General features: G+C 51.4%; 15 protein-coding genes across 15 annotated transcripts; 6 read left to right on the top strand and 9 right to left on the bottom strand.

The window, feature by feature from the left end:
* Positions 1-329: 329 nt before the first annotated feature.
* MRET_1452 (uncharacterized protein) lies at positions 330-884 on the bottom strand (the record flags this gene model as incomplete). Its single annotated transcript, XM_027628079.1, has 1 exon — positions 330-884. The coding sequence occupies one exon, from the start codon at positions 882-884 to the stop codon at positions 330-332; it is 555 nt and encodes a 184-aa protein (XP_027483354.1).
* Positions 885-1,206: 322 nt separating this feature from the next.
* On the top strand, positions 1,207-3,129 carry MRET_1451 (carnitine O-acetyltransferase; the record flags this gene model as incomplete). Its single annotated transcript, XM_027628078.1, has 1 exon — positions 1,207-3,129. One exon carries the CDS (start codon positions 1,207-1,209, stop codon positions 3,127-3,129), a length of 1,923 nt encoding a protein of 640 aa, XP_027484027.1.
* A 108-nt stretch (positions 3,130-3,237) lies between these two features.
* MRET_1450 (acylglycerol lipase) lies at positions 3,238-4,521 on the top strand (the record flags this gene model as incomplete). The annotated part of the gene is made up of 4 exons (XM_027628077.1): positions 3,238-3,583; positions 3,612-4,346; positions 4,373-4,443; positions 4,468-4,521. 4 exons carry the CDS (start codon positions 3,238-3,240, stop codon positions 4,519-4,521), a joined length of 1,206 nt encoding a protein of 401 aa, XP_027483345.1.
* On the bottom strand, positions 4,502-6,220 carry MRET_1449 (aspartyl-tRNA synthetase; the record flags this gene model as incomplete). The annotated part of the gene is made up of 1 exon (XM_027628076.1): positions 4,502-6,220. The coding sequence occupies one exon, from the start codon at positions 6,218-6,220 to the stop codon at positions 4,502-4,504; it is 1,719 nt and encodes a 572-aa protein (XP_027483316.1).
* A 791-nt stretch (positions 6,221-7,011) lies between these two features.
* On the bottom strand, positions 7,012-8,425 carry MRET_1448 (tubulin beta; the record flags this gene model as incomplete). The annotated part of the gene is made up of 2 exons (XM_027628075.1): positions 7,012-8,280; positions 8,324-8,425. 2 exons carry the CDS (start codon positions 8,423-8,425, stop codon positions 7,012-7,014), a joined length of 1,371 nt encoding a protein of 456 aa, XP_027483315.1.
* Positions 8,426-8,571: 146 nt separating this feature from the next.
* MRET_1447 (F-box domain protein) lies at positions 8,572-10,206 on the top strand (the record flags this gene model as incomplete). Its single annotated transcript, XM_027628074.1, has 1 exon — positions 8,572-10,206. The coding sequence occupies one exon, from the start codon at positions 8,572-8,574 to the stop codon at positions 10,204-10,206; it is 1,635 nt and encodes a 544-aa protein (XP_027483695.1).
* Position 10,207: 1 nt separating this feature from the next.
* Positions 10,208-10,672, bottom strand: MRET_1446 (uncharacterized protein; the record flags this gene model as incomplete). Its single annotated transcript, XM_027628073.1, has 1 exon — positions 10,208-10,672. One exon carries the CDS (start codon positions 10,670-10,672, stop codon positions 10,208-10,210), a length of 465 nt encoding a protein of 154 aa, XP_027483694.1.
* A 19-nt stretch (positions 10,673-10,691) lies between these two features.
* Positions 10,692-12,008, bottom strand: MRET_1445 (oxidation resistance protein 1; the record flags this gene model as incomplete). The annotated part of the gene is made up of 1 exon (XM_027628072.1): positions 10,692-12,008. One exon carries the CDS (start codon positions 12,006-12,008, stop codon positions 10,692-10,694), a length of 1,317 nt encoding a protein of 438 aa, XP_027483697.1.
* Positions 12,009-12,127: 119 nt separating this feature from the next.
* On the bottom strand, positions 12,128-15,939 carry MRET_1444 (RhoGEF domain protein; the record flags this gene model as incomplete). Its single annotated transcript, XM_027628071.1, has 2 exons — positions 12,128-15,333; positions 15,549-15,939. 2 exons carry the CDS (start codon positions 15,937-15,939, stop codon positions 12,128-12,130), a joined length of 3,597 nt encoding a protein of 1,198 aa, XP_027483696.1.
* Positions 15,940-16,144: 205 nt separating this feature from the next.
* Positions 16,145-19,708, bottom strand: MRET_1443 (splicing factor 3B subunit 3; the record flags this gene model as incomplete). The annotated part of the gene is made up of 1 exon (XM_027628070.1): positions 16,145-19,708. One exon carries the CDS (start codon positions 19,706-19,708, stop codon positions 16,145-16,147), a length of 3,564 nt encoding a protein of 1,187 aa, XP_027483691.1.
* A 105-nt stretch (positions 19,709-19,813) lies between these two features.
* MRET_1442 (tRNASer (uridine44-2'-O)-methyltransferase) lies at positions 19,814-21,331 on the top strand (the record flags this gene model as incomplete). The annotated part of the gene is made up of 1 exon (XM_027628069.1): positions 19,814-21,331. One exon carries the CDS (start codon positions 19,814-19,816, stop codon positions 21,329-21,331), a length of 1,518 nt encoding a protein of 505 aa, XP_027483690.1.
* A 29-nt stretch (positions 21,332-21,360) lies between these two features.
* On the bottom strand, positions 21,361-22,959 carry MRET_1441 (SRP40, C-terminal domain protein; the record flags this gene model as incomplete). The annotated part of the gene is made up of 1 exon (XM_027628068.1): positions 21,361-22,959. One exon carries the CDS (start codon positions 22,957-22,959, stop codon positions 21,361-21,363), a length of 1,599 nt encoding a protein of 532 aa, XP_027483693.1.
* Positions 22,960-23,182: 223 nt separating this feature from the next.
* On the bottom strand, positions 23,183-24,421 carry MRET_1440 (inositol-pentakisphosphate 2-kinase; the record flags this gene model as incomplete). The annotated part of the gene is made up of 1 exon (XM_027628067.1): positions 23,183-24,421. The coding sequence occupies one exon, from the start codon at positions 24,419-24,421 to the stop codon at positions 23,183-23,185; it is 1,239 nt and encodes a 412-aa protein (XP_027483692.1).
* Positions 24,422-24,478: 57 nt separating this feature from the next.
* On the top strand, positions 24,479-24,997 carry MRET_1439 (uncharacterized protein; the record flags this gene model as incomplete). Its single annotated transcript, XM_027628066.1, has 1 exon — positions 24,479-24,997. The coding sequence occupies one exon, from the start codon at positions 24,479-24,481 to the stop codon at positions 24,995-24,997; it is 519 nt and encodes a 172-aa protein (XP_027483581.1).
* A 168-nt stretch (positions 24,998-25,165) lies between these two features.
* On the top strand, positions 25,166-25,746 carry MRET_1438 (translation machinery-associated protein 16; the record flags this gene model as incomplete). Its single annotated transcript, XM_027628065.1, has 2 exons — positions 25,166-25,180; positions 25,210-25,746. The coding sequence occupies 2 exons, from the start codon at positions 25,166-25,168 to the stop codon at positions 25,744-25,746; spliced, it is 552 nt and encodes a 183-aa protein (XP_027483582.1).
* Between the last annotated feature and the right edge of the window lie 765 nt (positions 25,747-26,511).

Raw genomic sequence — 26,511 nt, 5'->3', positions numbered from 1 at the left:
AAAAATCACCAATGCACTGAGGTGCAATTTTGTGCACTTTGTACAGAGACCCAATTGCTATGTCAGGAGGCAGGTTTGACCAAAGTCTTGCAGTATGCAGACGGACCTCTTGGGAAAGGTGTACAAGGCACGCCTGCGTTTTTGTTAACCTAACTGGAGGTCTTGCGCACGGGACGTTTAATTGAGTTTCGTGCTTACGTTGAAAGCCGACATATACCTCGGGTGCCGCCAATACGCCAATTTGGCGCCCTTTGTCATGGACGATCAAGGTCTATCATCGTCGTATATGCAAAATTGTTCTAATACATTCAAACTATTATAGACAGCAATTACGGGCATGGCTTACGAGGCCTCCAAATGCCGAATAATTGGAAGAAAGCGACGTAAAGCATGAGAAGGTATCCTACGAATGCCTTGATCTCCACCACGTAGTCGTCCACACCACCAGGCAGCAGCGTTTCTGATTCTTCCTGAATTGAATACAAGTCTTGCTGGCGTGAGACATAATATTTGCCGTCTTCCATCTTTTGCAGAGAGAGTACCACGAGAAGTCTCGCGTAACGATCATAGATGTATTTACGCACAAACGGAATGTAACTGCGAAGGTGCTGAGTCGCTTCCACATACATGCGGTCTTTCTCCTCATTGATAGCAACCGAATGAATCTTGATTTCGGTATCCATGAAAACGCTACGCAAAAATTGATAAACTTGCAAAAGACCAGCATCACGAGAGTTGCGCGAGCGGGTTACGCAGCACATCGGATGGTCGAATGACGCGCCCTGCAAAAAGTAGCGCTGGAGGACATCGCGTTGCGCATCGGCATCCTTTGCACGCACAAGTCCTTCCACAACACCATTAATTTCAGCAAGCGGGTCTTCCATGTTTCAAATATCTAATGGCTGTGGTGGGGGAGAGGTTACACAACTGCTTCATGCATCTTTATTGCATCCAAATACGGTGACCGGGGGCCAATCTCACTGCTTTCGGTCATCCCCACGTGCACCCTCCACCTTTCCTTCACGAATTGGCTCGGTGTGAGTGGCTTGGAGCTTCTTCGGTCGGGCACCGGTGTTCAATTTAGATTTACCGGGTCTGTGACGCTTATTCAACACGCGCCGACTTACGCGCGTGAAATTAGGCCCCAACCGTCAAAGGTCGAACAGGCCACAAATCAACGCTTGCTTTTCTACGAACACGAGTCCTATGGACGCGCGTGCTCCTCTTCTTCGCACCACCAAAAACGCTCTCACAAGTCGTCTCTTGACAAAGTTTGCTGCTGACAACACCAAATCTAGCCAACGTATGCACGCCTCCTCTGCTACGACCAAGCCGATGTTTATGGGCCAAACATCGCTACCTCAGCTACCAGTGCCTCCGCTGGAGCAAACGTTGTCTAAGTACTTGCGCTCCACCCTGCCGCTTCAGCCGTCAGAAGAGGCTGCTGCCTTTTCGAAGGCTGCGGTCGAGTCGGCTCTGAACGGAAAGGATGCCGAGCTGGTCAAGTCGCTGCAGGAGCGCCTAGTCAAGCGTGCTACTGCTGAGGGCCGCGAGAGCTGGCTGTCAGACTGGTGGCTTTCGTACTCGTATATGTCATACCGTGATCCCGTCGTTCCATTCTCGAGTTACTTTTATCTACACAAATCTGTGCCCAAGACAACCACTGGTGTTAGCCGCGGCGCACAACTGCTCAAAGCCATGATGGCTTTCCGTGAAATGATTGTTTCTGAGACCCTCTCCCCCGAAAAGACCAAGACTGGTTTCATGTGCATGTACCCGTACAAGTGGATGTTTAACTCGTGCCGCATTCCTGTGACCGGCGAGGATGTGGCCAAGTCATACGACCCCGCCACGCATCAGCATGTTGTTGTGATCCGCAATGGTCACTTCTTTATTGTGGATCTTGTCAACAAGTTGACTGGCAAGGAGCTTAGCGTGGCTGAGATCGAGCTGCAGCTTCAGCGCATCGTGGAGGACGAGCGCACTCAACAGGTCAACCCTGTCCCCATCGGTTCATTTACTGCTGCCAACAGAGACGAATGGGTCAAAAATCGCGAGACCTTGTTAGCGGGTGCCACTGGTGAGCACAACCGTAAGCTGCTGGAGCTAGTGGAGAGCGGTATTATTGTGTTGAATCTGGACTCGACCTCTCCTGTGACCTTCCAAGAGCGTGGCGAGGCCGTGTATGGCGGCGACGCTCGCAATCGCTTCTTTGACAAGCAACAGATCGTGGTCTTTGAAAATGGCACGTCCGGCTTCATTGGCGAGCACTCGATGATGGACGGCTCGCAGACACTTCGTATGAACAACTTTATCGTGAGTGCCCTTGCAGCCGGTAAGATTGAGCTAGGTGGTCCTTCGTCCGGTTCGGTGTTGGATGAGCCGCAGTACCTACCCTTTGAGGTAAGCGGTGATTTAGCCAAGGCTTCAAATGCTGCAAGCAAAGATTTCAAGGCTCTCATGGACGATCAGGACATGTCCGTATTGGACTACACTACCTATGGTAAGGAGGCCATCAAAGGTTACAAGTGTTCTCCTGATGCCTGGGCGCAGATGTGTCTTCAGCTTGCCTTCTACAAGATGTTTGGCCACCCTTGCGCTACTTATGAGGCGGCTCAGACGCGTAAGTTCAAGCTTGGTCGCACGGAAACGATCCGCAGTTGCAGCGTTGAGAGTCTGGCCTTTTGCCAAGCCATGGAAAACCCGAGTGCCAGTGATGCCGAGCGCCACAAAAAGTTCCAGGCTGCCGCTGTGCAGCACGTTAGCTACGCCAAGGATGCTGCTGATGGTGCGGGTGTGGATCGTCACCTATTTGGTCTCAAGCAGCTGCTTCCTAAGGGTCAAGAGCCACCTGCACTCTTCAAGGACCCAATGAACGCCAAGAGTGGCACCTGGATCCTAAGCACATCACAAATTAGTTCTGACGTCTTTGATGCATGGGGCTTTGGCGAGGTCACGCCTAAGGGCTTTGGTGTCGCTTATGCCATCAAGGATCATGCACTGACGTTCACGATCATGTGCCTGAAGAAGGAGCATAGCGCTTCGCGTCTCACTCACTTCTTGAACGAAGCGTTTGATGAAGTCCGTGCTATGCATGACCGTCTGAAGGTGGCGGCGCCTAAATTGTAGACTCCCAAGCTTTGTAGACATGAACAATGTACGTTGCCTCCATGTAGTAATCTGGAGCGCTTGACTAGTGAAGTTTGTAAGCAATTTATCTAATCTTGTCTCCCCACCATGTCACATCTCGTATCTTGCGTTGCATGGTACACCCGAGAAATCTACTATGTATTCATTGAACCATGGCTTGCAAAGCTTGGTTTGGTGTATTTCGGATTTGGTGACGCGTCGTATGGCCGCGAGGCCATCCCCTACTCCAACATTGAGCGCGAGCTCATTTACGAGGCACCGGGTGTTAAAGTGACGCGTCGGCGCGTCTTCTTTAGTTATAACGAGCCTATATTGGACCTGAAAATGCAAGGACAGGGTCTTCGCCTACCGTTTTCCTACCTCGGAAAGCCCGTGACAGCGTGGGTGAATTACTATGTTTGGGAACGGCCAGACGAAGTGGCCCGTGCAAAGCGTACGTTCGAAGCGTGCTAATACAACAGTGAATGCCGACATTTACATGGCGCATGGCATCAATGAGTACTCGGGCCGCACAGCTACTGCGGCAAGTGTCCACCTGCGCAATGGATTTCGTGTGATTGGTATTGATATGCCGAGCTTTGGTCGCTCATCTGGTCTGCATGGCTACCTGCCTACTTTACGGTGGAATGAAGGGGCTCTCAATGCCGTGATGCTACATGTCCACATGTGGGATGAATACGAGCAGCTTGAAAACCTAGCAAATCGCAAGCGCTTCGCTCAAGGCGCATCCATGGGCGGATTCACTTGTGCGTATCATGCCGCTTTGCACCCTCCCCCATCGACGAGTGTGTCCATGTCCCTAAACGGTATCTGTCTGACCGCACCTATGCTTCAAATCTCTCCTATTACGCGACCCAACGTTTGCATTGAGGCTATAGCACGCATGGTTTCATTGGTGGCCGGTCGTTTGGGTGTGCTACAGCCCATCCGTGGACACTTATCTGATGATCCGAACGTCGAATTCTATGCACGACAAGATCGACAAGGCTACTTGGGTCGGCTACGCATTGACACGGGTCTTGGCATCGCAGATGGACTCACCCATCTCGACCAGATTGCTGAGTCCATTCGATGTCCGATCCTCATTTTTCACGGCACAGCGGACCGTGTTACGGACCCTGACGGCTCGCAGCTGTTTTATGATCGACTGCTAGTTCAGGACAAGACCATAAAGTTCTGGCCCGGTTGGGAGCACGGTATGTATGTTAGGCTTATGTCACAGTTATGATCAAAAACTATCCCGGCATGTCAGAGCAAGACAAAGCAGCACGGACCAAGCTTTTGTCGGACATTGTACGTTCCACGCTACTTACGCAGTCGCAATGGTTTATGGATCATACTCGTGTAGACTCTACGGCTCCACACGCTTAGGGTCACGAGGGAACATGCTAACACGACGGATGTTGTTCAGCCCAAGGTAGAGCATCAGAACACGCTCGAGGCCAATGCCACCACCCGCGTGTGGTGGCGCACCGAGACGGAAGGCATCAACATAGTGCTTCATAGAAGACACCGGAATGTTGGCTGCTGCCAGGCGTTCTTCCAAAAACTTGGCATCGTGAATACGCTGCGCACCTGACAAGATCTCTTGGCCGCGCATGAAGAAATCGTACGAATTGGAGTACCGCGAGTCCTCTGGGTCGGGCATGGTGTAAAATGGACGCACTTCCATTGGGAACTTGTCCAGCGCATAAAAGTCCGTCTTGTACTTATCGCGTACCAATTTGCCGAGTGCACGCTCGGTCTCTGTGCTTAGATCGTCGAGGTCATTGACCTCGTAGCCAGCATCGCGCAGCATTTGAATACCTTCCTTAAAGTTGAGGCACACGGGCGCTTCTGGCACCAAAAACTCCTCAGATGGATACTGACGTCGAACCGCAGCAATTTCGGTGGCATAGCGCTTGGGTAGCTCGCTAAAGATGTACATGAACAATTGGTTCAAAAGGTCCACCACCTCGTGATAATGCTCCTGGAATGCCATTTCCAGATCGAGACCGGTGAACTCAGTCATGTGGCGGTTTGTATTGCTGTCCTCTGCACGGAACACCGGACCAATCTCGTACACACGGCCAAAGTCAGCAGAAATTGCCATCTGCTTACCCAACTGCGGACTCTGCGCAAGGAACGCCTTGCCCTTGAAGTAATCCACTTTGAAGACAGATGCACCACTCTCCGTAGCCGCGCCTTGAAGCTTAGGCGTGTGGATCTCGATAAATCCATTGTTTTCCAAAAATTCACGGAACAGACGGCACACACCGTGGTTCAAACGGAAGATGGCCTGATTCGTGGGCGTTCGCAAGTCCAACACGCGATTGTCCAGACGCGTGTCAAGAGCAATAGGAGGCAATGGGCGTGGCGTGTTTTGCGAAGCTTCGATTTCGGCATCTGAACGCGTTGCATCATCCACATAAAAGGGGATTTGGCCTTCCCACGTCACAGGCACAGCCACAAACATGCGGGAGATTTTGATCTCTGCATCCTTTACCGTCACAGATGGAGACTCAACTGGCTTGGGTACTTTAGAAATGGTGCCTTCTACTCGAACGATTGATTCTGGCGTAACAGCAGCAGCCCATTTGACCATCTGACGCGAGATCTTTTCCGGGGTCACAGCAAGTGTGGCTTGCACGCAGTGCACACCATTGCGGAACGTAAGAAAAGCAAGTTTCGCGGATGGGAGACGACTCGTCTGTAGACGCGCCAACAGCGTGATAGGCTGACCATCCTTCTCAGGGTGGATGTCTTCAATAGCAAACAACTGCTCGTTCTTCCTTTCTTGCGAACAATTCATCGGAAGTACACCATAGTTTTCTGTGGCAAAGTCGACATCGGCAGCCTGACGCGCAGCCTGCTCCGCCGCAAGGCGAGCTGCCTTCTCAGCCTTGATACGCTCTTTTTCAGCCTTTTCTGCACGCTTTCGTCGCTGTTTGTCTGAAAGCGGGGTTCCGTCAGGGTTCAATTCCTCAGAACCTGCATCCTTGTTTGCTTCCATTTTTGGCTGCGCTTTTTGGTCCAGCTCAACTGGCGCACCTTCCGAGACGTTGACTTGCTTCGTCGTTTCGCTCGACATGACTATCGTCGATACCTGGCGGCCGTGCGTAGGAGTCGTGTCGTGTCGCCTCAACGGCCGAGTCTCCACATAGATGACCAACGCTGACAAGGCAGAACTACATGACACGTGATTATTTTCAATGTTTGAGGGGCTATAATGAGATGGGCGCCACACGCATCTTGTTCTTTATCGTCGTATCCCATTTTCAGTCGGACTTGGTATGTGTCCAAGCGCATTTCCAAAGCGGTAGGCTAACACTATACAGGATTGGAAATGAGGGATAAATGGAGAAAGAAGCGTATGCGCCGTCTTCGCCGTAAGCGCAGAAAGATGCGTGCTCGCTCGAAGTAAGCGATCGCGACCAGGGCAGCTCCTGTGATGTAAGGACCATTGAGAATTGTCTCTTTGGTTATCCTTGCTCAGGTCAATGGACAATGTGATGTGTTGATGTCCTTGTCCACTGACTCTGCCAAAATCATATGTGTTTCTGAACGGGTGATGGCCACAAAACAATTTGGCGCGAATGTGTCTAAATGGAGTATCGGCGAGCCTATCGCCTCAAGATAGCCTTACATTGCGCTAGATCCAAAAGGTCTTTACCCCTATGAAAAGTGTGTGTCATGTAGTGTATGCTTGTTTTGGGTTGGTTGTTGAGTCGATTGTTCTTTGACGAGATGTGTAGCGTCGCAGCTGTGAGGATTGCGGCGTGTCGACACATGCGTAGCATCGACTATGAATATTCGGGTGTCAGGGATGCCTCGAATGAAGGCACAGTATGTTTAGCTGATTCGAAAGCTATGAAAACATCTTTAATAGTCTTGAACGTACTCGCCCTGTTCATCGTAGACTTCTTCGACGTACTCACCCTCGTACATTTCGTCATCATCCACGCCAGCAGCTTCATACTGCTCATATTCAGCTACCAAGTCGAGCAAGTTAGATTCCGCCTCTGTGAATTCCATCTCGTCCATGCCCTCGTTCGTGTACCAGTGCAAGAAGGCCTTACGGCGGAACATAGCTCCGAATTGGCTGTGTGTACGCTTGAAAAGTTCCTGGATCGATGTGGTGTTACCAATAAAGGTGGCACTGAGTTTGAGCTTGGGAGGCGGCACGTTGCATAGCGACGTCAGCACATTTTGAGGAATCCATTCGACAAAGCCACCGGTTGACTTGAGCTGTACCTTGTGCATTTCAGACTCGACTTCTTCACTTGAAACCTTTCCACGGAATATAGCTGCCACTGTGAGATACTTGCCGGAGCGTGGGTCAATCGCAGCCATGTTATTATGAGGGCTAAATCCCTGCTGTACCAACTGAGGCACATTCAAGGCTTGATAGGATTGAAGCGAGGAGGCAACAAGCGGTGCATAACCGCATGTAAAGAAGTGCAAGCGTGGGAATGGTATCATGTTCACACCCAATTTTCGGAGATCCGAGTTAAGCTGACCAGGGAAGCGCAGCGTAGTCGAGCAGCCTGACATGGCGTACGAAATCAACGTGTTGAGATCATCGTACCTAGGCGATTCGGTACGCAATGTGCGCTGGCAAATATCGTACAGTGCCTGATTGTCCAAGCAGAAAGACAGGTCTGCATTCTCGACGAGCTGGTGGAAAGAGAGCGTTGCGTTGTATGGCTCAACAACCGTATCAGACACCTTTGGGGACGGAAGCACTGACCATGTTGCAAGCATACGATCCGGATATTCTTCACGCAACTTGCTCAACAGGTTGGTACCAAGACCAGAACCTGTACCGCCACCCAATGAATGAATCAGTTGGAAGCCTTGAAACATATCGGCACGCTCTGTTTCATGACGTGCTACTTCAAGAACAGCATCTAAAAGCTCTGCACCCTCCGTGTAAAAGCCCTTAGCAAAGTTATTACCGGCACCGGACGCGCCATGAACGTAATTGTCTGGGCGGAACAGGTGACCCAACGAACCTGTGCGGAGGTGGTCAATCGTACCCGGCTCCAAGTCGATGTTCACTGAGCGCGGCACGTACTTTCCCTCCTGATTTGAGTCTTCAAAGAACACGTTGATCTTGGAAAGCTCCAGCGGATCGTTACCGACGTATTGCTGTATGGTATCAGTATGGCTTGCACACCAGGCTCTTACGTACTCCATCTTTGTTCAGACCATGCTCCTCAAGAATTGTCTCCCAGAATGCCGTAGAGATCTGATTTCCTGCTTGACCGACAGAGAAGGTAATCAGTTCCCTCATCACGTTCAGATCAACGTAGTGTGGTGGACGTCAAGCCATTCAGATTTGCGCATGCACTCTTTGCTGCCGACCCGCGCGTGTTGATCTTTTCCCACGTGGCACTATCCCCCGCCTGCAGAGAAAAAAAAGTTGGTAATTCCAGGACCATGTCGTCCTTGGAGCTAGCGCTATCGGCGCACCCACTGGGTGTGTGTCCTCTGGGAAACGCATACTTGGAAGGAGCCAAGAATTTGCGCCCTAAGGGTCTTGGGTGCTTTGCATATTGGGAAGATGCATTTCTTGTCCAGTTCCTCATTGAATGGCTGGACGTACGGTCGCTTTTGGCGCTGAGTTCTGCGAGCCGCAGTTTTTATGCGCTTGTCAATACGCCTCAAGTGTGGCGCGAAAAGTATATACGTGATAAGAGTGGATACGTATTAAAATGGAATGGAAGCTGGCGCGGCACTTATGCTGCGACAGAGACGCAGATGAAAGCATGCCAAGATGCCGCCACGGCATGCCGCATCCATTTGTCGGGTGTGTACTCAGATACCATATACCAAGAATTTATAACAGCATCATTTGATCCTCGCCTCTTTATTGAGATGCATGCACGGCGCGAAATGCGCAAGCTTTCTCGTGTACGCAAAATTGCTACAGACATGGTACCTGAACGTCCCAGCATACCCGATAACATTGAGCGTTTAGATGCGAGAACGTGCAATGTGTCCGAATTTCTCACCAAATATTCGCAGCAGGGTCAGCCCTGCATTTTGATGCATGCTACGGAGAACTGGCCTTGTCATGCATGGTCACTTGATTTTATCGAAAAGGTCTGGGCGACCCGCATGTTTCAGGCTGAGGCTTTGCGTGTGAATGGCGAGAATTATGTATCATATGCGCGCTCGGTTGGTGGGGGTGGCATGCCCGATCCGACGTCGGGAGTTGTGCCTGACACGTCTCCCTTCTACCTATTTGATGCTGACGTGGCTGTGGAAGATGCGCAGGCGGCACGCGACTGGCGAGTACCTACGCTGATTACTCGATATCCTCGATCCGAGTCATTGGTGGACGAAGAGGCGAACGATGAGCAGATTCGTGCGGATCTTTTTTGTCTCTTTGGCAACGCGCGCCCGGATTATCGTTGGCTTATTGCTGGTCCTAAACGAAGTGGCAGTTGCTGGCATAAAGACCCGAACATGACATCTGCGTGGAATGCCGTAATGCAAGGGTCGAAATATTGGATGCTTCTGCCACCCAAAACGGTACCGCCTGGTGTATATGTCACAGAGGATGAGTCCGAGGTCACGGCACCGGCAAGTCTTAGCGAGTGGATGCTCGATTTCTACGCAGAGACTAAGGCCAAGCATGGACGTCGCGAGTGCGGTGGAGATGGCCAATTGGTAGAAGCGGTGTGCCACGAAGGCGAGGTGATGTACGTGCCAAGTGGATGGTGGCATCTCGTTGTCAACCTGGACGACTCGGTGGCGTTAACGCAAAACTTTGTCAGTGTCACTGAATTACCCGACGTCTTGTCCTTTATGAAGTATACACCCGACCAGATCAGTGGCTTTCGCAAAGATGTGGCAAAGACCTCGGTATTCGAGCAGTTTGTCGAAAAACTGCGATCGTATGATCAAGACCTTACCAACGATGCATTAGCGCGTATGCCGTCACGGAAAGTACGCAAGCCAGCGGAACCAACGCGTGATTGGCGTGAACGATTGTGCGAGGAAAGCGAAACAATGTGTACTTTTAGTTCTCTGGTGGATGATGCCGAGTTGGGTGAGACGCCATGGTAGATCACGTAGATAGCTGTGTGCGCCATAAAGCATAACGCTTTGATGCATTCACGTCACCAAGCGCTTCTGTAAGCCAAGCAAGAGTTCCAAGCACGCGTGCATTGAGTTGAGCCTGCCAGGGAGGCTGTCCGCGCCATGGACGAAGCGACTTGGTTAAGAGTTCCAGCTCAGAGCGAGCCAATGTAAGATCATGTTGGAGAATATAACACCCACAGACTTGGTACCGCATTTCGTATAATTCCTGTTGTTCTTGCTCCGACAATGTCTGCGTCCCCAGTTGGGTGCGATAAGCCGATACAGCACGCACACAATGCTGCACTGCTGTACACATCTCTTCTGTATTTAGAGCAGGAATCGGCGCATCACGTCCGTCCATATGCAGTGCTGCATCAACCTTTTCTCTGTGATACGCTGGTGCATCAAACGACCACTTTGCCATCAAACGCAAGGCACCGGGCTCGAGCATTGCATAGTGGAGAGAAGAACTAATCCAAGCCTACGGCCCATACCTCAACACCTATGCACGTAAATCGACTGGTTTCGGGTAGGGGACTTGCGCCATGGGTCTCGTCCAAAGGTATGAGCAGGTCTACAGATGGCTTGGGTGCCGTATCTGCGGCATTTGTGGCTTGGCTCTCGATTGCATTACATAGCACCTCGTTATGAAAGGCGGGGCACCGAGACGATAAGCCATTAGAAAACGTATCATCCAACCACAAGCCATACCGACCATCCCCTCCTCCGACAGACAAATAGTCAGACTCTGAAAGTACCATATAATCGTTTTCTCCTGACCAGCAGAAATACTCGATAGCACGATCAGGGTGCATGTCGTCATAATTGCTCGCATCACCATCAGTTTCCGTTGGAGGCACGGGCAAGCGTCGCTGTACTGTCTTCCACAAGAAACACTGCCCATTTCCGTAGTAATGTGATGATTTATGCAATGGTTCGTTTATAAATGCTCCAAACACATTGCCATCTGTATCACTTACAGCCAGGACCATGGCCATTTCAGTCGATACACCTTTACCTAGGCTTTCATCTGACAAACTCGTTCCCAAAACAGCTGATTGAGCAGCTAGCGATGATCCTCGAAGCCATCCCTCGCTTTGCATGCTGTCCGAGGACGATCTCAAACCCGTAAATCTTTCGATGCGACTGTACAATGTAGCTAGACTAGAGCCGTGCTGATCGAGTGAATAAACCAGTGACCAAGACTTTCCTAGTCGTAATCGCAAAGGTAGAAGTGATTGAATGCGTGCGGCGTGCCAGGGCTCAATTACCGCGTCCGTGTCTTGGTTCCTATCCTTGAGAATGACGGGAATCGGCTGCCGATCGCGTGAGAGCTCAGACGAGGATAATGTCCAATTCCCACGATTCCAATGCGGCGAGGCATTCGGATCAAAGCCAGGAGCTCCAGAAATTGGGGCAGAGGATGTGTGTCGGCGAACGACGGACGGTCGTCGGCGAGGCGGATGCGGTTTGGACAATGCATCATGGAACGCGCTCAGAGCGCTAAGCTTACTCCATATAGCCCCTGCATAGGAAGAAGGCTTTGAGTCTTTCTGTTCCGTATTTTCGTGTTCTATAGCTCGTAGACTAGAGCTAGGTCCCGCTTGCTCAGTGGTAATAGCCTCAGCAATCTGCTCATGCCGATGTGCGTCGAGTTTCTGTTCGATAGGGCGTAAATCCAAAATACGATCATCCTGTTGATTTGTGCCGAGCTCTAAAGGTTCGTCTGCTATCTGGAATTCGCCAAACGAATCACTTCGAGCATGCGTTGAAGATGAACCTTGCATGGCCCACGCAAATAAGTGGCTCTTCCGCACTTGCGTACGTCCCTCCCCAAGTTACATTAGCCACGTGGCTCATTATCTACGATACTACCTTGAAATCATGTTGGTCATTTGCATGGTCGTTACACTTGAGCATTGATAAATGATTGCCAGCGCTGCGCCTCAGTGTGAGAAGGCGCCATGAAGTAATAAATGTACTTTGCATCCACGATACGAAGCAGTGACGGTCCCACAACGGATGCTGGCGGCAACATGACGGTTTTATGCATGCCTGGAGGCAGCATATGGACTTGCGGTTTGAGCACTGCTACCAGGTCCAACGCGCCTGTTTCACCTGATGCCGAGCCATGCATCACACGACTTTTACCGCTTATAGGCGAAGCATCTTCGGTGGATGACACGCTAGACGATACAGCAGCAATGAGGTCATTACACAACAAAAGATGGAGAGGCAAATCCATGGTCATCTGCTCAAGAAAATCTTCGTCACAACTCATCCTAGGGCCAGAAACATCGCCGGGCGGCGTGCCTTGGTACACACGCTTCGACACGCGACACAATCTAAATGGCCCGTCACACACAAGACGTCGATGCGGCTGAACCAATGGGGCAGAAAATGTACCACGCAAACGACTCTGCCATTGTAAAAGGCGTTTGCCTTGCTCAGATTGGCGCTTGCCCTCGTTCACCCATGAGGCCACCAACGAAATGTGTGCAAGTGCACGTGCCAAGGCCTCACGATCCAAATCAGGCAACACGCCGTGCGATGTACATTTGACGAGCTGCTCTAGCAGCAAGCGGTATCGTGGGATACGCTGTATCGGTAAGAGAAGATATCCCTCCAAGTTAATTTGCGAGTGACGAGGGTCGTCGCGGCACCGTCTGAGGAAGAGCTGCATACGTCGATGCTCTGCATGCGAAATGGGCTGTAAATCACTTAATGCTTTTTCTTCAAAGGTGAGAGCGGTAGGTGATGTGCTAGACAAAGCCGGGTCAATGTTCAAGAAGCGCTGTCCAATCGAGGCAAGTGAGGTGCTAGATGACTTGATAGCGGATTTTACACGGGGCGATATTGGCTCATGCCATTGCGAGATAATTTTCAAGGCTGTCTCATATTGATTGACGTAGTTTGTGTACATTTTAAAGTACGTGGCATATTCCGAAAATACATTCGCCACATCAGCTGCGACTTGAGCGCTGAGCGATGCATGTTGCTCCTCATCTAGCTCAGATATCTTGAATAGGGCCGCCGTCTTTCGTTCCAGTTCTGGCAAGAATGCCCCTTGATGAAATTGAATGATTACTTCGATGTGCCCAAAAATGATACGCTCTTTTTCGACAGACATAACGCGTTCGTCTGATACACCGTCCATTGGCTGTCGAGCCCTTTTCACGTAAATGTCCATTAACTCAGATAAGCCAGCAACATATGTTCGTTCTGTCTCAATGATTTCGCGAAGTACACAATATCGTTTCGCAGCATTATCTTTGACATGCGTCTTATTCGTTTCACCCACATCTTCCAAGATGCTGTGGCGTGAAGAGACTTCACCAGCTGTACCACTGGGAGTTGAGTCTGAAGCATCTCCCGAAGTCATGATGGGGCTGCCAAATCCGCTGCTATCGGCCACTGACGAAGCTGTCTGTGGCACTTGGCGATGTCGCTCTGGTAACAGTTCATCCATATCACGTAGGTAAGCCCGGAGATTTCGGACATACGAAGTACCCACGCGGGCATACCAAGCCAACACAGACTCCCTATCACCGTTGTCGGCATAGACAGGTAAGAAGCAGGACAGTGACCTGGTTTCATGCGAATTCGACGGCAATTGACCCAGCCTAGGCAACGGCACCATAAAAGTTCTGGTTGGCGTTTGATGAGGTACCCTTAAACCACCTGCATTCGAGGACCTCACAGGTGAGTCTGTCGTTACGCTGGCGGCGGATGATATACTAGCTGTATCAGACACTGTCCCTGCTCTGCTCGGCGCTCGTACCAACGAAGAACCGTCAAGTTGAGCACCTGTACGATTATTCGTTTTAAGCTTATTTAAAAAGCCACCACTGCGTTTGCGTGCTTCAGAAGGGCTTTGAATAGGTGGGGGCTTAGGCGAGATCTGAGTGTTGACCGTAGGCGTCGTTGGCATTATGTTTGTCGCTGGGGATGGGGGGTCGTTGCTAGGATGCAAAAGTGGTCCTACAATGGCCTTCCAGGCTGGAGTCCATTGTGTATTGCCTGCGAGCAAGAGACAGTCAAGGTAATCGAGCGCATGCATCCAACTGGGCAGGCAAGTCAGTCGGTTCTGGCGTAATCCAAGAATTTGCAAGCGTTCCAGGCTGAGAATTTCGTGGGGAACCACAGGCAACTTACAGCCATCGACAAGCAATACGCGGAGGTTCTCCAAAGCACGGAGACAAGACATGGGTGCAGCCATATTCGAAGTGCCCAAAGGATTACAGGAAATGTTCAGCTCTTCTAGCGAAGTACACAGAGCCAGTGATTCAGGCAAAGCAGAAAGATGAGAGCTAGACATGTCCAGCACGACTAGCATGTTAGGGATGCGCAGCATGTCGTAGCTGGGCAGCGGACAATTTACCATAGAGAGATGTGTGGTTGATGAAGTGACGCGTCTGGGCGCATCGTCCTCCGACGACACCACACTCAACACTCCCTTGCCGGTCTGAACAAACTGGACGGCAAGGGGTGTGGATAAAGGTGGCTGGAAGCCATCACGCATAGGCGTTGACGGCGTCGAGTCGTATGAGTCCCAGGCTCCATCTTCTGACTCGGATCGAATTGTCGAGCCGGATGTCTTGACGCTATCAGAGCGCCATAAAGAATCAATCGATGGTGGTGCCATATCTAGTTCATGAATAGACGGCACTTTGACAGCGAGTGACGCAGGCGTATTTCGTCCCGAAGCCATAACTGGAGCACGCAGAGGTGACTTTGGACCAATGCGGCGATCTGACGTTGGCGAAGAGGATTTTTGAGGGACGGGGGGAGGTGAAATGGACCTTTGAGTGCCAACGGGAGAAAGAGGTGGTTGTACACCGTACAACGAGGCTGCCCGCGATGCTGGTCGTTGCCGAATCGACGAAGAGTCTGTGACAATCGAGCAAGCATCATCCCCCCGGCTAAGAGCTTTTGAATCAACAGGGGACGAGCTTAGCAGGCGTTGGTAGCTTGGGGGGATACCCACGTCCATGAATGGTGGTGAGTGAGGAGGCGTATCAAACTGCATCCCCTTAGCATGAGAAGGTCGTGGCATACGACGCGGAAGATCTCCGAATGGTTTGAATTGCGACATGAGAGGGTTTGACGGAGCTGGGGTACGGAGTTAGTATATTGTTCGAATGCAAAGGGGATGCAACGCGGCCACGTCCAATCATGCAGCTGTCATGGTTCCAAAGCGTGAACAGACTTCGATCCTCATGCATGTGCCAAAGAGTGACACTGCCCCAAGAATTTGGTGTGTCACTTGCTACTCTGCTTGCATCATACATGCAGCATGGTCCACGCACTTCCCCAATAATACGTACCTGAGCTTGGAGATGCTTTATCACTGTCTCGTGCTTGAATGATAGGTGACCGTGCTTGATATCCACCACTTGGGGCGAGAACAGAGCTTGGCCGCGATTCAGTGGACGAAACGCTAGTAGATGCATGGCGATTCGAGTGGAAGGGCGGCGTTTCTGCACTGGTAGAGGCATACTGTCCAGACACATTGGGGTTGCTTGATTGTGTGTCAAAAGGCATCGAGATAGAGCGCCGCTCGCTGGTCATGAATACATCTTTGGATGGACTGTCTCGATTGGACCTACGTGGAACCAAAGAAGGCCTGCGGAAGGCTGACGTTTTCGTTTTCGATGTCTCCGCACCATCTCGATTGCTTGCATCTGTACGCTGGCGTCCAGACCACAGTCCGCTCATGGCGGTGTAGGTATCTCACAAAAAATCGGTGTGTCTTGGAGGCCCTTTTACAAAAAAGGTACGACTGGATCGACCGAAGATGTTCGTGTCAAAACGCGGTGACAAAGCACAAATTCATCGCGCCTTTCTTGACCGAATCGAGAATATGCTTAGTCATACGAGTATATGGAAGCACACGGCCCCCGACATGTACCTAATTTATCTATTATAATTCTGTCGTTGACTCGCGCATTTGCGTGAGCTTCTTGCCGATGTCATTAGGTGCATGACCTAGCTCTTCGGCCATTTCTTCCTGCTTTTCATGAGAGAGGGACATATAGAGCTCACATAAATCGCCATCCACCACGGATTTGACAGGCGCAAATTGCCCTCGGTATGCAAGGTGATCACGCCCTGTCACACTTAATTTCTCCTGGCGCATGTGCATCTCAAGCGTAGAGAATATCCGCACGTCTTCACGGCTGATAAAAGGTATAAGGGCACCGATGGTACCATTGATACACGTGTATATTGCGACAGGACGACCGCCAGGCACCAAACTCTCGAGCGCTAAACTCGATATAATATCGCCAATGTGAAAGTGCGCTAGCACTTGCGCGCGGTGCGCTGCGCCCATCAGATATGCTCGTTCGTTTTGGAGCATGAGTCCAGTCGGATCCTCGTCCGAACTCATTGAGGTGCTCGAGTCTATTCGGAGCACATACACATTGCCAAATTTGTCACCGGCCATGACGGTATCATAATCAAGCATGAGAAGAGCGGTCGTCCAGCGTGGCATAATATCATCCGCGAAAGAAATCAAGCTGTTTGTTCCAGGCTTGTATACAACGTAGTGCACTGACTCTTGCGAGTCACCGACAATGATACGATGCCCCTGAACGGACACGCGAACGATAGTAGAGGGGAATGGCCGGCTTTGACACTTGCGCAGCAGTTTCTTTGTACCCATATCATAAATGCGCAAATGCATGCCAATACCCGCCAGCAGACGCCCGTGAAATGCATGTAATGCCAGGGGGACGTCGTCCACCTCGGTCTTGTGCATCAACTCAATCTGCCGGCCTTGGCATGCGAGTCGATAGGTGGAGAGAAACGCCGCTTTCATAGCACGTGGCTTATGTGTCAAACTCTGTGTCGATCCGACAATCAGAAACCACTCATTTTGACACGCGGCCAGCGGTACTAGCGTGATGCTAAATGCTGCCTCGTCGTTAGGCAGTTCAACACATGCACAGGTAGACATGGTCACAGCATCCACAACACGGATACAACTGACCCAGCGACCTGGATCTGCACGCACAGGACCCATGCGGGCCGCGTCATACTCGGCACCAGCCGCTACTGTGCGGTGATCCGACTCAATGACATAAAAAAGAGAGGCGTTGTGGGGGTGCACAGCCATCTTTCGAGGTGTATAAGACAGAGGGAGTGAATCCATTTTCATCTGTGTGCCGTTCATCTGAGGCACAGTAAGGATACGAAGAGTATCGCCCGTAATGCCGAGCAAGCCGTCAGGGCACAATTCCGTATGAAAGCTCGAGACGTGGGTAAGGGCATCAAACATGAGTGGCGTAAATTGGATGTGCTCGTTCAGAGTATATGTGAGCCAGGTGCGAGTGCTGAGAGCGAGCACGGCCGTGTCTCCATGGACGCGCGTGCGCACGAGAGAGACAGGTCGGCCGCCCAGAAAGCGGGTGCGTGTGTCAGTGAGCTGACCGGTGGTTGGGTCCAGTACAGTGCGGATGTACACACCGTTGATTAGGCCAATGCTCACAAACATGGTGAGGTGATGCCGGTCAATGGATGCGTCGAGCATCTCAGAGATGCAGATACTGGACGGCGGTGCTGTCAGCGCCTGCAAACTGATGGGGGCCAGCGTCGAGTCAGGATCCAATGAGATAATGCGCACGGTCTGATCTGAGCACGCCAAGGCAACGTATGGTGTACGCTGACTGCCCTCAGGGCATGTACTGATGCTGAGCGCAACAATGTGGGCGCCTATTGAGCGCCGCTCCTGGAACTCGTTGAGCTGGCCATCCATATCCAGCTCGAAGTATACAATGTCCTGGTTATCAAGAGCAACCACAATCTGACGGTGATTCGTTGTCGCTGCTACAATGCGCGTTTGTACGCCGTCATCACGCACTGGCGCTGCCCATTCGTTCACCTGCTTATTCGGTAGGATGTGCCGAATGCCAGCTGGATGCACCTGCAGCAGAGCATCGGCGCCCAGTTGCTGGACTGCTAAAGTGGGTTCAGACGTGAGGAATCCACTGTCCACGACCTCTTCGATGGTTTCGCCGATTCCGAGCACAAGCGTTCCATTCACAAAACTCAGGACGATGTAACCGTCAAATGTGTCGGTGCTGCATAATTTCGTGGACCAGACAGCCTGCGGAACACCAGGCAGCTCACTGCTGACAACTTCACTGACTTCAAGGCCATGGCGCAGTCGCTTGAAAGTGCTTCGAGGGCCTCGACCACACGCCGCATAGATCTGCGGTACGTCGCTGCCAAGTGGATTACCAATCTTGGCATCCATGAGAGGATCTAGTGCTTCGATTTCGTGCGCAAGCATCAAATTTCCCAGCGGGCGCGGCACAAAAGTCGGAATGGTACCGTCATGGGAGGTCGACAAGTACTCTGGCTCGTCATCATCATCACCAAGCTTTTCAAAAGCATACAGGCACTGTGACCCTGAATCTGATGCGACAAATAGGTAGCCAGAGCGCAAAATGCATAAGGATGCGGCGACTGGTACCGTATCAAAGTACTTGATACGCACGGCCTTGACTTGCTCCTCGTCGTGCTCGACTGTCACTTTGAACAAGTCGCCGTCTTCGTTTTGCACTAGTAAGAAAAAAGACGTTTTCATCTTGTGCAACACGCTTGCCACAATCATGGAGCCGCGGTGAATCGAAGCATTTTCGCGAACGGGAATCGGGACGATGTGGGGGGGCTGGTCCGGATGTCGGTACACGATGTAGTCGTCTATGCACACCAACACGCCACTTGGCCCGTCCCAAGCTTCTGTCGAGTAATTATAGCCACCTGGGACCGAAATAAGATGATGTGCGCTCCTGTCCACGGGCTCCGTCCAGCGTCGCACGACGTGGTTTAGACCAAGATCCAGCTCATAATACGTCAGTCGTTTTTCCGTACGTGCCAGCGCTTCGCCCGTAGGATCAGCATCCGCATCTGCATAGTCTGTTTCAAGTGAGGCGAATACAGGGTTTTCGTACCCAACATCTACACCGACAATGCATTGCACAATGGCCGTAGGTCGGTTGGCTTCCAAGGGGCTGGATATGGTGAGGTTCGCGTCCGCATCGCGATTCAGGGTGTAGATCAGTTTACTTCGCTCAATGGCGCCAATAAGCACGGCGCGCCCTTTAGGGTCCGTGGCGAGGTATTGCCCCGGCACGATACGCCGGTTGCCCGAGCGACCAAACGTTTCCTGATGCACCTTTTCGAATCGGTTTCGTGCTGCATTGTATTCCAGTACCACAATGCGCCCTGCATCACTTCCAAGAATCAGGTAGTTCTTCGTGCCTCCCATCAAGCGAAAACATGCAGCACTGCGCACGTTACTGAACGTGTGTTGCGACAGCACACGCATCATATGCCCTGTCGCAGTATCGATGCGGTATAGCTCGAGACGACTGCCACGGACCAGCAAGATTTCTTGCTGCCGCGTCCCGCAAAACTGCCCGACTACGGCCGTCGTCACGCATGATGGCGGCTGCAGCGTCAAGTTGTACAACTGCATCACGCACGTTGCAAACGTACGGAAGGCCACGAAAAAAGGGGAGGGAGCCATTGAGCCCCTTAGTCAGCAGACCACATCCTCCATTCAGGGGGGGGGGGTTTGACAATGGCATGCGCCCTGTTCGAGCCTGTTTGGTGTGAGCAGGTGGATGCGGTATCCGATGGGTGGCCATGGACGCGCGTCATTGAGGCCTGCGCTCATTTTTCCTACTCAGATTGGCTCGCTACGATGTATGCATGGATAGAACATCCGGAGCGCAATAGCTCGACGATCCTGCGAGGTGAAGTTTGGTGTGAATCGGAGCACGAAAATGACTCCATTCAGTACCGGTGCATTCGACGCCTTTTACCACGTCGGGTCAAGATGGATCGTGGCATGCTGCAGGAATGTGTCGTGTACGCATGTGGGCCAGAGCATGGTCGTGTGGTGTACACAACGCTGCGACCTTCCGATGCAGCGACCGAGGCGCCCGACCCACATAAATTTGCATCGCTTTCCTCCCGTGACTTGTGTGCATCAGCAGCCGATGTGCCTTACTATCACCCAGCTGTGCGTGGCGTCGCCTTTCATTATATTCCCACAACGCCCAAAGCCACGATCCGAATCGACTTGTCCCTGTTTCCCACTGAACCACGACCTGTTTCGCCCACTTCGCGTTTGGGCCGCACAGCCCTGTCCCTTCTACGTATGATGCATCAGCATGCCTATGGCCATGCTACCTCTTATGTTAAACGAGTGCACCATGACATGCTTGTGCCGCGTGACGAGTATCAAGACCTGTACTTATCGCTACGCACAAAACATGCGCACAGGCTGTTGGAGACGTGGGCTGAGGTCACAGATCCAAAGAAGCACGTGTTTGAGGATCTAGGCATTGCTGCATGGCTCATTCTCTTATGGCGCGACATGTTTGGCTCGTCTCATGTGCCGCTAGGCCCGGCACCTCGGTGTGCCGATCTTTGGGGCCAGCCGCCCGGTGGCTTCGTGGATCTGGGCTGTGGGAATGGTCTGCTAGTGCTCATTCTCTCACTTGAAGGCTACCGCGGCCTAGGCCTTGATGCGCGCGCCCGCAAGTCATGGGCACACTATACTGACTTGGGAGCGCATTTGGAGGCAAGCGTTATCGAGCCAAACACTTGCGTATTTCCTCCCGGTTGTTTCCTGATTGGGAATCATGCAGACGAACTTACGCCTTGGATTCCCTCTTGGGCATCACGCACGCCGCACTGCTCGGGCTTTGTCAATATTCCATGCTGTCCGTGGACCCTCGAAGGCACTCGCTTCACACCGACGAACCACACCATCGAATGGGCTAATATAGCTGAATGGCTCGACGTGTCGGATCTGCCTGCCATGTGCATGCCTCCCGCGCCGCTTCGCCGGCCATCGCCGCACATGGCGGAACGCCTCGCACACACGCTGTGGTTCGTTGATCGCACGATCCATGATGCATCCGGTGCGACACATTCCAAGCATCTGGCCTACTATGCCTATATCGTGCGTTTGCACATCCAAGCAGGTTGGTGCCTGGAGACGGAGGCCCTGCGTATACCCAGCACTAAAAATTGGGCATTTGTCGGTCGTTCACAAGAACCCTTAAATACCTACAGACGGAGTACCTGACCCACGAAACGTTACATAAATATATTCATTTAGAGCATCATGATAACACATACAAACACCAGCGGTGCAAGTAGAGAAAAGAGCGAGCAGGAGTGCGATGCACTGCCATCGTGCGCAAACACCTTGCCACCCAAAGCTGATTCGGACGGTGTCGACGAAGATGATGGCGATGACGATGAGACCGAAGATGACGACAACGACAACGAGGTCGACGATGGCGGCTGCGACGTCGATGATGACGTCGATGATGACGACGATGATGACGACGTTGACGATGACGACGCCGATGACGACGACGATGACGAAGCCTTCTTATTCTGCAAAGCGATCCGGGCCTTAGGTGCATGATACGTCCAACCATCGGGACGCCAGCCCATGTCCACATCGTAGTGATCGAATAACGCCGATCGACCATGCTTGCTGCCAAACACCTTTTCAGCATTATGCTTCACGTGCGGGACAACGGTCAGGCGAGTCTTGATGATGCCATTCGAGTGCATCGACCAGTCAGGCAGATCGCTGAAATTGCCTGGGAAGCCATGAAGGTTTTCGTTGGTGCGACCCAACATATTAATGTAGCGCCACCAACTCAGGTTGCGGTCACGACGCTTGCGACCACCTTGAAGGAGCGCCATACACTTCTGATCACCATTCTCCAGCACATCCTTGAGACCCACAATGTTCACAACATCGCGACTGATGTACTGCTTAAAGTAATCGTGCGGTTCCTTCGAGTCCTGCAATGTTCCCGGAAACGTGTCAAATCCATAGCGCCAGTTATTGTAGCTTGTGCACGTCTCGGGGGAAGCTATACTTTTGTCAGTCATCGGGCGATGATATGTGAAGTAGGCTGACGTGCTAGGATCACCAACGATGTAGCGAATATGGATACCCTTGCGACTCGAGTCCTTACCAACTGTCGCATAGCGGTTCATGAGTTGACCACCACCGCCATGGCCGACCAACGTCAGGTTCTTGAGGTTAGGGTACTTCTTTTCATTGGAGAAAAGGTCCACCAGTGCGTCCACAGCATCCATAGATGATACATCCGTGCCCTTTGGGTGCACAGCAATACTGCCCGATTGCCAAGCATTGATGTCACTCCATGCGAGCGTCGAGTTTCCGTACTGACCCTCGTTCAGCTTGGCAGAGAAAAATTGAGGCGCCACGACAACAGCATGCTTCGGGGCGCCTGGATAGTTGTCCTTACGGGCGCTCTCCAAAGCACGGTTCATAATCGACCAATACCTGTCACCATCGCGATTACGGCCGTGGAACATCACATATGCGTGCGTCACCTTCTTTTCATTTACACCCTTAGAAAAGTACGCAAGAAAATTGGTGCCAGTATCATGTACTTTGACGTGACGAATCTCCGAGCCTTTAGGGACTTTAAGCTTGCCGTGACTCTTATGTTGTTTGCTGATACCAAAATGATCCATATCAAATTGAGACGACACATCCATGAACCTCGAGGGAGTGTAATACTTGTCATCCTCCTTAAGTGCGCGCTTAATGTCGTGGTGCATGCGAATACGGTGGTGCTGCATGTCGGCAAGCACAGGGACCATGGCCACAAATGCTAATACAAGCGCCACAATCCACGACATCATGGGACGTTGCAGCATGATGGGGCCAAAGTGATGGGCGACGCGAGGGAAACGCTTAAATGTATCGTGCGACCCATAGAGTGTATTTCTTTGTCACATGCTGGGCGCAGGTGCCCCGTGGCACATTAAGCTTGCATACGCTTTAAAAGTGTGTGGAGTCTGCTTGGAGCATTGTGAGTGTTTAGACGTTACATATGCACCACCTTGCATAAAGCGCGTTGCCTACGCACATGTGCGTGCATCAGACGCGTCGGAGGTATGTGGCGCAACGCTGATCCGGGGCGAGACAATGAACAAAGGCTGACATAGCAGCATCTTTTCGCGCATGCTGACATAGCTTGGATGGACGTTTAGCATCCAAATCCACAATGCGTGCGCCAATTGGATTGGCACGATACATTGGCGTGCCTTCGACATCATCGAGTGGTATAAAGAGGGTGACATCTTTCAATGTAGCCGCAAGTAAATACGCTGCCATCACGTAGTGCATGTCCTTGTCGGAGGAAACAACGGGGACAGAGTTTGCTGCCACAAATGCATAGTCAGCCAGGGTGATGCGCGGAAGCTCTTCGACGGGTGTCGAATTCAGCGGTTTGCCTGTGCGTGCGTGCCATAACTGTGCAATGCCTTCAATGTCGTAGGGATCTAGGCGTTGTTGCTGATGAGCAAGGGTATGGAGAAGATGTCGATTCTCTGTGAGAATTTGCGCGATGCGCCAGGACAGACGTCTTGGTACCTGAAGCCACGGTATGTGCTCCTGAATGTCGCCGAAAGACATGCGAGCGCCGTCCACGAACATGTGCAAATACCCTGAACCATGCGTCCAGTCGTCCAATAAGGCATTGACCGCGCGTTGAATTTTCCCTTCATCACCACTAAACAGGTCGAGAGGATTATACCATTCATGTGTGTCAGCATCCTGCGCCTTCTGGCCGAGTTGGTATAACTTTTGTATGTGGCACTTTGGCATGCTGGCCTTGCAGGGGTATCGAGTCGTTGGAAGCGAGGGAAGATAGCCGCATTTTGGCTTAATTTCCACCACAAGTCGTGATTGGGGGAGAGGTCGACTATCATCCCGCATCATCCAGATATGTGGGGTCGACATGTCCATACCTCCTGCAGCTTTTCGGAATATGGGTCGAACCGGCTCACATTTGTCAGCTAGCGCCTGTAGAAAGGGAAGCCAACTAGTGTCCATATCTAAGCGACGCATGCACGGGAGAGAGGAAGAAGGAAGCACATGCACAAGGACTTGGGATAGAAATATATCTGCGGCTGGTACCTGCTCTGCGTCTGATGCATGGATTTTTTTTGGAATGCGCAGTACCATTACCTCGTCACCGCCTTGGGTATTCCAAAAAGGCCACATGTGTGGACCAACATATCTCACAAGCATATTGGCTGCTCCTTCAGCGTGATACGCCCAATGTGCTGGGTCCATTGAGGCACTAGACAACACGGGCGGCCATGCTTCCGTCATGGACCTGCCCCAGTAGCTACACCACAGTTGTGGAGGAGTAAAGACCTCCCGACTTGGATGATGACCACCATGTTTTTTGATGTGACGTCGCCGAATTACTCACTCTTTGCCCTCCCTATCATGTACATATTGACACTCATACCGCACTGGTATGCTGTTTCTATATGCGTAGCTCAGAATGGCTGGAAAAACGAACATCCCCGCACTTTTGTCACGCAGTTGGCGGCACGACCTATTCTTGGAACCAAGAAAATGGAACATACCCCTGCTGAGCGAAAGGTTTTGCGGGCTGAGGCATGCCAACAAAATGGTTTCGAAAATCTGCCCATATTTGGAATGGCGCTGCTTTGCGGGCTGGTGGCTGAGTTGCCTGGGTACTTAATGAACGCGATGGCTACCTTGTACCTTTTGTCTCGTATTATATACACGATTCTCTACATTTTTGCGGACTCGCATGCCATGTCGCTACTGCGCAGTTTTACATTCCTCGGTCAGGTCATCCTGTACATGGCTTTTTTCATGCAAGCTGCCTTTGCCGTAGCAAGTCGTTCTCAGACGCAGCGCTGGGGATTTTAGACGTACGAACTTAGTCCTGCTTGACTCTGGTGTTTCTGTTGTCCTCAAAGTGTCTCACTTGGCCTGCAATGGAGCACGTCATGCAGTGGGCCAGAGCGCCCAAAATTTCAGCGTATGACAAAGCAGCAACACGCGTCTGTGCCATTTTTTTGCCATCGTTTTGCTACCATGGGAGGCAAAAAGGTAAGCAGGCCAAAGAAGCTCACAAACAGCACACATCTAAAACTCTCGTGAAGAAGGATGCTATGCATCCAAATTCCCGACACGCATTTCAACGCGCCCGTGTTGTACTTCGATCTCGCCGGCTGAATGAAGCCCACGCAGCGCGCCGACGTCAACGGTCTGCCAAAGTAGACCGCATTTTGGCATTTGTGCTCCTATTATCCGAAGATAAAACCCACATTCCGGACTTGTACGCTTTTCATGACTTTATGACGACATTTTTTCTAGCACGTCATGATGAAGAACTCGCTGAGCTGCAAAAGGCTCAAAGACCCGGCCGTCCCAAGAGCAAGCGACTCTTGGAACTAGAACGGCTCATCGCGTCTGAAAAGCGCGAGTATCACGACGGTATGGTGGTACCCGATCTATGTAACGAAACGAACGTGGAACTTCTTCGCCAGTGGGAGGGAGATCCTCAAGCACTCCCACTTTTCCGCTTTGTGCGTATCAGCTCGTCAGAACGAGACTCGTTTCGTGTAATTCAGGCAGGAACACACAAGCTGCTCCAAAATACAAGCAGCCATTGATCATGGTTTATGGACGACTTTTCTGCGCATGAATCTTGTCGCGCATTTCCGTATCATGCCAGTTCGCACGATCTGATCAATGTGTTCTGCTTCCTTGCGTGTTATGTTATTGAACTCCATTACATGTTTTCTTTTATGGACGAGATACTCCTGGCCCACCCCTTTGCGAAGCCCGATAATTCGAGACGATTTGTGCCCTTGCGAATTTGGTGGTCCATACCCGACATTGTAACAGTTGTGACTGTACCTCACACAGCGCCGATTTTATCGCTCCAAATTCCTCGAGCTGGGCTACAATTCAAGCAACACTATGCAAGACTTCATTCCCCTTCTAAAGTAAGGACCCGATCATGACCGGAGGGGAAATTCAATCGCTTTTTCTCTTCTACAACGAACTCTTCACGTCTGCATGGCTGTGCACGTACTTTTCGCGTTACGGATTTTTAATTGCAGTGTCTCTTGATCTGGCATATAAGATAATGCTCTGCCATCCTTGACAGTGACTCGCTTAGATTAACGTGAATTTTTGTATATAGGGCTTGACGGAACGTCTCAGCGCTACCATCGACTTGTGGGATGAATCAGGTGCGTGTAGACTTGCGATGCAAATGCGTCTAGCGGATTAGAATGCCTAGTTGGAGGATTGACATTCTGCTCCTGGTACATAAATGTCAAGTCCACTACATTCATTCGTGATCGGGGGTGTATGAGATCTGGTAAGGCGCTATGGATCACGATTAAAACTTCAACATCGACCAAGAAAGT

Source organism: Malassezia restricta, chromosome II, assembly GCF_003290485.1.
Source record: "Malassezia restricta chromosome II, complete sequence".
Taxonomy (NCBI): domain Eukaryota; kingdom Fungi; phylum Basidiomycota; class Malasseziomycetes; order Malasseziales; family Malasseziaceae; genus Malassezia; species Malassezia restricta.
Note: the sequence above shows the minus strand (reverse complement) of the source record. Positions and strands in the feature narration are given on the sequence as shown.